This window comes from Megalops cyprinoides, chromosome 3 (assembly GCF_013368585.1).
Source record: "Megalops cyprinoides isolate fMegCyp1 chromosome 3, fMegCyp1.pri, whole genome shotgun sequence".
In the NCBI taxonomy this organism is placed as follows: domain Eukaryota; kingdom Metazoa; phylum Chordata; class Actinopteri; order Elopiformes; family Megalopidae; genus Megalops; species Megalops cyprinoides.
In genome coordinates this window covers 54922969-54933305 of record NC_050585.1, presented here as the reverse complement: position 1 = coordinate 54933305, position 10337 = coordinate 54922969, and the positions used below count along the sequence as shown (strand labels likewise).

Sequence of the window (10337 nt, the reverse complement as noted above, 5' to 3'; positions counted from 1 at the left end):
TTCTCCTCACTCAGCCAGCTCTCACATGCCAGCAAAATAAATTAACTACACAAAAACAGGTCAGTTTAGAGACATACAGGATGAGTCATGTCCTGCTCAACAGCCCTTTAATTATAACTCTCAGAATGTGCTGCATTTTAATTGTTCCCGAAAAACAGGTGGCTTTAGAGAGACTGGAGTATTTGCAGTTTGTAATCACTTTATTAATGCAAAAACAGACAGACATGAGTCTTTTGTGGCTTCCTGCCACACAGAAAGTGCACTCTGGCCAAGGCATCCTTAAGGGTTGGGTGAGCATCCCACCAGCATTTCACTAATGTCCCGCTAGCATTTCGCTAATGTCTCACCAGCATTTTGCTAATGTTCCACTAGCCTTTAGCTAATGTTCCACTAGCATTTTCTTAATGTTCCACCAGCTAGCTAATGTCCTGCTAGCATTTGGTTAGCGTGAGGGTTCGGGTCAGTGTGGCTGAGGCTTCACCAGCTCGTAGCGTCCCACCTGCCCCTCCTGCAGCAGCTGGCTGATCAGCTGCTCCTTCTGCATCTTGCGGCTGACGACGAGGAAGCGCTGTGCTCCCTGGCCGTAGGACTTGCTGCGCAGCCCGTACCTCAGCGCCACCTGGTGGATGTGCTTGCGCTCCTCGTTGCTGAGCTCACAGGAGAAGCGCAGGTCGTCCTGCCGCTGGGAGCTGGCGTAGCTGCGGATCGTCTCCTCGATGTCCCGCTTGCTGAGCTGCTGTCCCGGCCTGTCTGCGTCCCGCCCCAGTCCCTCCCTGCTCAGCTGCTCCTTCACTCTGATTGGCTCGGCGATGCCCCCCCCCTCGCGACCCAGCCCGCCCCCCCTCCAGCCCATCTTCCGCAGCAGCTGCCTGCCGATGTTGTCCTCCCTGATCTCCTGCTCCGCCTCCCCCCGGCGGCTCCGGATCTGTCCGCGCGACACGGCGTCCTGATCCCCGTCCCTCCGCAGGCTGGACTTCACCACGGCCTGCGTCAGCCTCAGCCGGGCCAGCGCCTCCTCGGCCGCCAGCTGCTTCACCGCCTTCTTGGGCCCCACGGCGGCCGCCACAAACCGGCCCTCCAGGAACACCTCGCACCTCCAGCGCTGGTCCGGCAGCGCCACCAACCTGTAGTCGGCCGTCACCCTGTTGAACTGTGCGGTGTCGTTGATGATGCAGACGGCGTTGTCAGAGTTCTCCAGGATCACCAGCTCGGTCGGGGGCTTCTTCCCGCTGCTGTCCGGGGGGTCGGTGCGGGGGGGTACGGGGGAGGGTGGCTGCTGCCTGGCCTGCTGGAGGCGGAGCCTCTTCAGGGCCTCCTCGGCGGCAGCGTGTTTGGCGGCTTTCTTGGTGCCGCTGGCCCGGGCGAGCAGCTCGCCCTGCAGGTGCACACCGCAGCGCCAGGCGCGGCCGCCGGGCTCCGGCTCAAACTTGTACTGGATCTGCATGTGGTTGGAGGCGGCCGAGCTGTTGAGGATGCAGACGGCGTCACGATCGTTCTCCACGATGACGAAATCGCTCCAGCGCCTGCCCAGCCTGGGTCCGGGCAGGGCCTGGCCGCTGGGGAGGGGTGGGGCCTGGTTGCCGGGGAGGGGCGGGGCCCTGCCGCCGGGGAGGGGCGTATCCTCGGGGCTGCGGAGTGCCGGCACCAGAGCAGGGGTGGGCAGGTGCGTCTGACACACCACCAGGTCACTGCAGGTGGACAGCTTGTGCCTGCGCTGCGCGGCTCTCACCTCCACCGGCTGCAGCAGCAGTTTGACGGCGAGCTCCGCGGCTCGGCCCCGAGCGCCGCTCCTGCTGCCCGCGTAGCCGGTGGCCAGGTACACACCGCGACAGCGCAGCTCGCAGGCGAAGCCCTCCGCCGGCAGCTTTCTGCGCCGGGGCCGGTCGCCGGCCGGGATCTCCTGCAGCCGGACGTACGCGTACTCCGGGTTGGTCTTGCAGGCCTGGATGCTCCGGGTGAGAATCATGTTGTAGTTGGGCGTGTCTGTGCCGGTGGAGTAGGCGGGGTCTCTGAGGGCGGCGCCCACTGCGGCAGACACCTGAGAAATGAGCCGCTGCTTCTCCTCCAGTGCAGCAGGGTGGGGGGGTCGGACGGGGGCTCCGCCCACTGCAAGTGCATCCTGCAGCCCACATCCCAGCCCCCCTCGGCCCCCCTCTGCAGGCCTGCCCAGCCCACACTCCTGCTGCCCCGGATCCCGCCCACTGGGGGGCGTGTGTCTCTGTGCTGCACCGGGCGGGGAGCCCGGGGGGCCGAGACGCAGCTCTCTCCGGCTGTTCTGCTCACCCACTCCGCTGCCGCTCACAAAGCGCACGGGTTCGAAGTGCGGCCGCCGAGCCAGCTTCCTCAGCGGCTCCTCGCCTGGAGGGGACAGGGGTCAGGGGTCGGGGTCAGCGTCAGGGCCAGGAGGAGGCAGCGGCACAGCCAAACGCACAGGAGAAAGACAGGACAGACGAGGACGACTTACTGCCATGGGCCGAACTCGGCCTCTTCTTGGCTTCAGCACCCGGGACCAGCTGGAAGGAGGGCATCTCGCCAACATCGATGCCTTCAGCCATTTCCAGAACCTTCCGTGTCAGCTCTGGACCATACCTTCACACACAGGACAACACGTGATGTTCAGAGAGGGTCAGCATGTGGTCAGAGACGGTCAGTATGCGGTCAGAGACGGTCAGCATGCGGTCAAAGACGGTCAGCATGCGGGCAGAGAGGGTCAGCATGTGGTCAGACAGCATCAGCATGCGGTCAGACACGGTCTGTATGCACAGAGACCATTAGTATGCGCTCAGAGATGGTCGATATGTGGCCAGAACACAGTCAGAGATGGTCAGTGTGCACAGAGACGGTCAGCGTGCGGTCAGAGACGCTGACTGTGCTCAGAGGTGTTCCATAAATGCTGGTTCAGCTGCAAGTTTCATTAATGAAGTGATTTAGAGAACCAACCAGCTACAACTGGTTAACCAGGCAGGTGGTTGCCCATCTTTGATAACTATCACCATAGAAAGAGGACCAGGACTTGAATGAGTCTGTGTTTTTCATGGTGTCAGATTAGAGCAGGTGCTTCACTGATTTTTATATCATCTGGGTTCGCTGGTAGCGGATGCCTATAATTAAAATGACAAAATTATCCGATTTAGGCAGCTTCTGCTCAAAAGCCTCCTATTGAAAACCGCGCATAAAAGGAGTGGTAAACGCACAGAAATTAGCGGGGCAACAGAAAGCGCTCGGTTCAGGAGGGGTTCAGTATAATTCAGCCGTAAGTGAACCACGTGATCTATCTGTGCGCTGATTGGATAAGACCGCCACATGGAGGAGACCGCAGTGGAGCTGCTGTCGATCCGGTTCAGACTCAGAATGAAGCTACACTGGCGATAAATCCACCCAAAGCCCGGCATTTTACCATTTACACACTGAGGTATCGACAGCTAGCAGGAAACACTAACAGTGAAACAGTGTCTTATCTCATTAGCTAAATTAACTAGTTAGCTGACAGCGTTCAAATGATATTTATGCCAGCAATCGTGGGCGTAACTCGCCAGCCGGCTGTGGGACTCAGGCGAGCAGTGAGGCGGTGCGAGTGTTTCAGCTGCGGCTCCTCCCTGCACCCCATGAAGACGTGGTTAGCCCACACCACGGACATCCTACCTGCACCCCACGAAGACGTGGTTAGCCCACACCACGGACATCCTACCTGCACCCCATGAAGACGTGGTTAGCCCACACCACGGACATCCTACCTGCACCCCATGAAGACGTGGTTAGCCCACACCACGGACATCCTACCTGCACCCCATGAAGACGTGGTTAGCCCACACCACGGACATCCTACCTGCACCCCATGAAGACGTGGTTAGCCCACACCACGGACATCCTACCTGCACCCCATGAAGACGTGGTTAGCCCACACCATGGACAGCGACAGCAGCTGATCCACCCTGTTTTCCGCTCCGAATTCCGCAACATGCTTTAGGATGAACTGCCTCCGAGCCCACCACCGCTTCTCACTCTCGCAGTGCTGGCGGAAATCGTCCACATTCACGCGTGTTTGTTCAGAAGCGTCCGCTTGGCAGCGCCGCTCTCCGTCTGCCACGGAAGCCGCCATGTTTCCACATGGCGCTGCGCAAAGCATTGTGGGAAACATGGGGGAAATGTGCGACTTTATGAATGAGCTTCACTCCGCTGCTGAAGCGCGCCCTCTACTGTGCGCCTGTTTCAGTACATCCATTATCAACACTGTACGCCGTACAGTAACGCTTGCACTGTCTCGCTAGATGTTCAGTATAGTAATAAAACAAATGACAAACATATATTACTAGGAAACAGTAGCAAGAAGCCATCAGCTACTGGAGGTAAACGTTTTTTGAGTGGGTTTACTTGTTTTAGCTTTTCGATGTTCCTGTAGTAATTTTAAGCAGAATATATATTTGTGTGATATATTTGTGGTGCCATAAATGACCGGAACGTCGAAAGTCTGATATAATTCTGCTTCCATGCCAGATTGGGTAGACATTAGGCGTTCCGATAAGCTGTTCCGGCTTTGAGTATGCACATGTATCTGGATAGTGGCTGTAGATTACTGTAGTTTTGAATGAAACAATGACGAGGAAATGTATTAGATAACAAACTAACGTTAGTCGGTTATATTTATTTGTTCCACAGAACCATGCGCCTTGTGCTCATTGTCATTCGAGTTTGGTCACCAGCTTTATGTCCCTCGGGAAGGCGGTGGTGAGACGTTTTTTTCCGTTTCAGGCAGACATTTCGTGCAGGGACGGAGAGCGTTAGTCTGGTATTTCTAAATTGCAGCGCTTATTTGAGGTGGGTGTGACGCAGCTGCAGATTCCGCCAGCACAACTTCCACTGCAGCGTCCCTAACTGGGCAGATTAACTTCTCAACGCATAATTGCACAAACTTCTTTCTATTTGTTGTATTTTTATACCTCTTTATTTATTTTATTCAATTTATTCTTTTGTTGTTTTGATGTGTGCCGGACGGTGCAGTTGTGACACTCAAAATTCCTTCGGGATTAATAAAGTATTTCTTATTCTTATTCTTATTCTTAGATTAATGCACATGGACACGGAAGGGCTCAGTGTGCACTAATGCAACGTGTGTGGATAAACCGTCATTCGTCTGTTGTTATTACAGCTTTGCTGAAATGCGTTCTCAGGGTCCCTATGAAGGTACCAAATGCAGCTTTACAGTAAGTGTTGCTCAATGGCATAAAGCCATTCCTGTGCAGTAGAGTCTATGATAACACAGGTGCAGGCAGTCCCACTCCTGTCCGTGAGAGGGCGCTGTGAGCGTCTGCCTTTCTGCTCTGATCTTTAAACACTGACAGCGCTCTCACTCTTATTAAAGTACTGAAGGTCGTTTCGCTATTTTCACCGACCAAAATTAACGAGTTCGTCTGAAGAGGCACTTATACCTTACCCTGACGCTCATTGTGCCGTTTGAAGTTGTTGAAGTTTGCCGTTCGAAAGTGTATCGTACTAGTTGCCCTTTAGGCTGTAATTGTAAAAATCTGATAGTACTGCGTCCTCAAACAGACCTTTGCTCTCAGCTGAGAAGTCTCATTGTGGAACTGTACACATCCTGTCCCCGTACTGTCGCTATACTTGCTGTATGCACTTTTGTAAGTCGCTTTGGATAAAAGCGTCTGCTAAATAAATAAATGTAAATGTTATACAGGATTAATGGTTTGTGAGATGTGAAGTTTGAATGTAAATTGTGTTGTAAATTGGTTTGTTATAAGTTGTGTGTATGTTTTGTGTGTATGCAGTGTGGTGAGTGTAAGCATGAAAGTGAAACTTTAAAGGAACTAGATGTTTTTTTTCTCCATATTTTATTGAAAATGTACATCAACTTAATCATACAATAAAAATATTTCAAACATCCACACGGTGGGGTCGGGCTTTGGGAGGATAGCAGATTCAGCATAAATAGTCAAAAGTTAAATTACAAGTTTTAACAATGAAATTTTCACACAAAGTGAATTCCTATAGGTATAAAGACACTCCTCCACTTCAGAAAGCACAATAAATTATGTCATTAAGTCACTCAGAATGGCCAAAATATGACACTTTAACACAGTACATCTCAGTTCAGGATTTGGTAAGTGTGTTGGACAATTTGTAAGAGAATTACTTGAAAAGCATACATACAGCATACACAAAACCCCCCTCCAAAGACAGCACAGTGAAACAGAGAAAATACCCCCCAATGACAGGAGTGAGAAACAGAGAATACCCCCCCCCCCCCCCCCCCCAAGACAGCAGAGAGAAGCTATTCCAAAAAAACAGAAGTAAGGTTACTGTTTGGACCATACATGGAAGCCTTCTATACAGGACAGATTCCTTTCAAACAGACACTGTAATGTGACACTCCATATAAAGCCCACGTGCTATTGCAGATACAGGTCATAAACATGTGGATTTCAGGATCCTCGGCTTCACCCTGCAGCTTCACCCTGCAGGACACCAGACTGTGGGCTTCACAGCAGGAGCTCAGAGCAGGATGCCCCAGCCAGGATCCTGTCCAAACTTCAGCCTCTGAGGCCAGTGGGATGGGTAATGAGCAGGTGGCTTCCAGAGATTATAAGTGGGGAAGGACTTTAACAGGCTTCCTTCAAAGTGGTTGCAGCTACATGTCTTTAAAATAGAAATCTAAATTTGACAGATGTAGAGGACAGGGGTTTGTGTAAAATCAGGAAGACACACCAAACATGCACCAGATGTTACATATAATTTGGGAGACATTTTGAAGTTTTTGCTAAAAGCAAAGCTGTGGAGTGTTATGAACCACAGCAGAGGGGTGAGATGGGATCTCAGGTTCCTGCTCCCTCTCAGGGTGTGTCTCTCCTTCTCCACCCTCCAACCCTCCAACCCTCCCTTGGGAACAGTGAGGAAATCAGCAGGACTGAGGGAACCCAAATGCTAGCCCTGCTGCAAGTCTCTGGCTGACCGCCGCTGTCCGACCGCCGCTGTCCGACCGCCGCTGTTCTCCGCGGTCACGGTGTGTGAGATGCCATGTGTGGCTGGAAGACTTCAGCGCAGGATGGACAGAGCTCAGAGGAGGAGGGATACGGGGTGGGCGGGGCAGGAAGAGGAAGCAGGAACCTCATTCTGGCAGAAGCCTCCTCAGAAAGGCGGCCGAGATGTTAAAAGAAGCTTCAGACAGAGAGGAAGAAGAGAAAAGAGAGAGGAGAAGGAGGGAGAAGACAGGGAGAAGAGAGAGGGGAAGAAGAGAGAAGAGAGGAAGGTGTAAGTGCAGGTAAGGAAAGCTGTGCACAGCCAGAGCGAGCGCCACCCCCTGCTGCTCCAGCTGGACTCTTCTCTGCTTAGAAACAAGTAGAGTTTGCACCTAACTGAACATGATGGCTTTCTCAGCCATTTTAACATTAACTTAGATAAACTAACGCCATTGTAGCTGGGTGATTGAGCAGGCCTGGTTCAGTGGTACAGAAATGTGTTCTCTCTAAAATGCTTCCTCCTTTAACTCTCATCCAGTTTAATCCTATTCTATCAGCACACATCATTTCACTGATTAAATAAAAAAATTCAAATAAACCTGTGCTTTCCCTTGCTATTAATGTGAAATTAGTTATAATAACACAAAAGGAAAACTCCATACTTGTAAAAAGCAAAACTAGCAAGCATATCTGTTATGGAAGAAGGTGAGAACACAGCAGATGAGGAAAACTCTGCGGGGTGAGGCATGCTTTAGCAAACAGCATCAGCACCTGCATCACGCTGTGCTTAAACGCCGGGTGCAGACAGAGCCTATTCATCCAGGGATACATGGTGCCAAGTTATCAAAACTCTGCAAGACACGGTCCATTCTCTCTCCTCACTTTACCCACAGTGCCAAGCCTTGGTCCCTTAGTTAGCCTGGGGGTGGAGCAACTATTCAGTACAGAGCCATGGGTTACTGCAAAGGAAAGTACATATACACAGCACTGAGCAGAATCGCAGGCAGGCCCCGCCCCCTTACACACACAGCAATAAGCAGAATGGCACTCCAGGCCCCACCCCTTTATACACACAGCAATGAGCAGAATCCCACGCCAAGCCCCGCCCCTTTATATACACAGCACTGAGCAGAATCTCACGCCAAGCCCCACCCCCTTATACACATAGCAATGAGCAGAGTACCCCTAACACTCCCCTACCCCCTAACCCTAACCCTAACACTCCTCTAAAACCACATTTGCATAAAAATTGCATAAATACTGAAAAAGAGTCATCCAGAATCATTCTGGAAGAAAAAGATTCTGGCAACTATAGGAGCACAGAAGTGCACATCACTTTCCCACAGAAAGACAGACAGACTGACATTAACAACACTCATCGGCACCAAAGTACACAAACACACACATGCCCCCATGTATACACACGCACAGGACACACATACATTCTACAGCCATGAATATACACACACCGCAGTGCAGACACATGAACCCCTGTGTGTACACACACAAACACACACACAGCTCGGTATCCTGCAGCAGCAAACTTCTGAGAAGCAGTGCTTGTGAAACAGGAACGGTGAGATGATCCAGTAAAAACACACCCACTGCAGACACACCTTTTATTCTCTTTTCAGTGAACACTGATACAAGCATAGCATTGGTCACGTTATCAAACTGCTGGGACTAACCAATAAAAGCAGCCACTGCTGAACAGCATACAACTGTGTACAACCACATACAAAACATGTTTCATATGAGGAAGGTTACAGCATGTTTGGCTGGAGATACAGGAAGACATTAATATTGGCACATGTAATCTGGGCAAGCCTCAGGTTATTAATATTGGGTTATTAACATCAAGTTATTAATACAGATTATGTAAAGGCAGGGAGCCACATTCTATATTTAGTTTCTCATTCGTCTCCCCAAATTAATTTGCCAAATAATGGAACTTTGGGAAGAAGTATCTGAACTCATAGAACATACTTTTCACTTCACAGTTGTCTGCTTTGGATTTGCCCATTCTGTGTCCAGTGTTAATGTACCACCATAGTGAATCCATTCAGTAGAAACAAGCAACCAACCAAATCAATGCAATGAGCAAAACTGTTAAAGTATTCTTAGGTAACCCTGAACTTTAAAAGCAATACATCAGCCCCATACACACATACAGCTGCTTCACCCAAGCTACAGGGCAAGGACACATCTGACCTTCTTTAGGGGAAAGGGGGGAGGGCTTATTTGGGGGGAGGGGTGAGTCTCACATCTGGCTGAGGGTTCTGAAAATCCTACTGGAAGTCTGAACTAGACACAAAATGAATAGGATGGTTAATGTTTTCAAAGCGCTAAATCAACAGTTTAGATAAATATGAGTAATAGATTATCTGTAAGAATTAAACATGACAGGAATTGTGAGGGAAATACTTTTAGAGTAATATTTCTTTCAAATTATGTTTTTAAATATTACAAATAATACTCAATAACACCATAATACACACTTGCCAGCATTCCTGGAGCTAACATTGCTACCTCACGCCTAGCGGTAGGTTTACTGTGCAGGCCAGTGAGTGAGCTCATTTCCAGCAGCATCACTGACCCATCCCTCTCCTGCCTGCACTGCCGTCTTCTCCCAGAATGCATCACCTCACACTAATGCTAAACACAAGGCCAACCAGCTCAATGTGCACACGACTATATACTCATTAAACTGCTTATTTTTCAGTTGAAGTCTGGGTCACATGCTTGTAATATTGGCAACTACCAGTGTTTTCAGCCCATTTTAGAAATGCAATGAAAAATAAGAGAAAATGGAAAAAAAGAAAAAACATTACACAGTAAAAGAGTGCGTTTTTGTGGATCCTTCAGCTGTTAGTGGAAGAGTCTTACCAGGCCAGCGTTTCTCATGCAGCATGCAGTGGGCAGGGAAGGGGTTAACTGGAAAACAGCACACGTCACACGTCACAGACTGATGGTGGCGCTGTTGCACACATTACAACCGATACGTTACAGCGAGCCATGCTCCTGCAGCTGTAACTGCAGCTAAGAACAAGAAAGCAGTCACTGTCTCTACAGTTCACATCAGAACTAACCAAGTCTCCTCCAACGCTGCCCTCTGCCTCCCCCCTGCCCACTGCTACCCTGCCCCCCTCCCCACCACCACCCTGCCACCCTGCCACCCTGCCCACCACCACCCTGCCACCCTGCCCCCCTCCCCACCACCACCCTGCCCCCCTCCCCACCACCACCCTGCCCTTCCCTCTGCCACCCTGCCCTCGGCTCCGATCTCCTGCTCTCAGCTCTGACTTCCTCAGCTCGGCTCTGATTTCCTGTGTTTGACTCCAATCCCCAGCTTTCCGCTCTGAAGTTCTG

At 50.9% G+C, this 10337-nt stretch overlaps 2 protein-coding genes across 3 annotated transcripts in view; both read right to left on the bottom strand.

Annotated features, from left to right (window-relative positions):
* Positions 1–213: 213 nt before the first annotated feature.
* LOC118774590 (NF-kappa-B-repressing factor-like) lies at positions 214–4099 on the bottom strand. Its single transcript, XM_036523942.1, has 3 exons — positions 3873–4099; positions 2465–2589; positions 214–2358 (listed from the first exon to the last, which is right to left on the bottom strand). The coding sequence occupies exons 1-3, from the start codon at positions 4097–4099 to the stop codon at positions 461–463; spliced, it is 2250 nt and encodes a 749-aa protein (XP_036379835.1). The 3' UTR covers positions 214–460.
* A 2838-nt stretch (positions 4100–6937) lies between these two features.
* LOC118774623 (septin-6-like) overlaps positions 6938–10337 on the bottom strand; it is a 14000-nt gene continuing 10600 nt past the window's right edge. Inside the window, exon 10 of one of the 2 annotated variants that reach the window (XM_036524011.1) lies at positions 6938–7167. In XM_036524011.1, the coding sequence (XP_036379904.1) occupies positions 7158–7167 (10 nt within the window). In that variant the 3' untranslated portion in view covers positions 6938–7157. Of the gene's footprint in view, positions 7168–9471; positions 9903–10337 lie in introns of those variants that run through there. The other variant, XM_036524012.1, reaches the window with a different exon arrangement.

Coding starts and splice junctions, on each gene's coding strand:
- LOC118774590 (XM_036523942.1), bottom strand. CDS start 4,099: ATGGCGGCTTCCGTGGCAGACGGAGAGCGGCGCTGCCAAGCGGACGCT. Junction 2,590..3,872: donor CACGTCTTCATGGGGTGCAG/GTAGGATGTCCG, acceptor CTGTGTGTGAAG/GTATGGTCCAGAGCTGACAC. Junction 2,359..2,464: donor GCCGAGTTCGGCCCATGGCA/GTAAGTCGTCCT, acceptor TGTCCCCTCCAG/GCGAGGAGCCGCTGAGGAAG.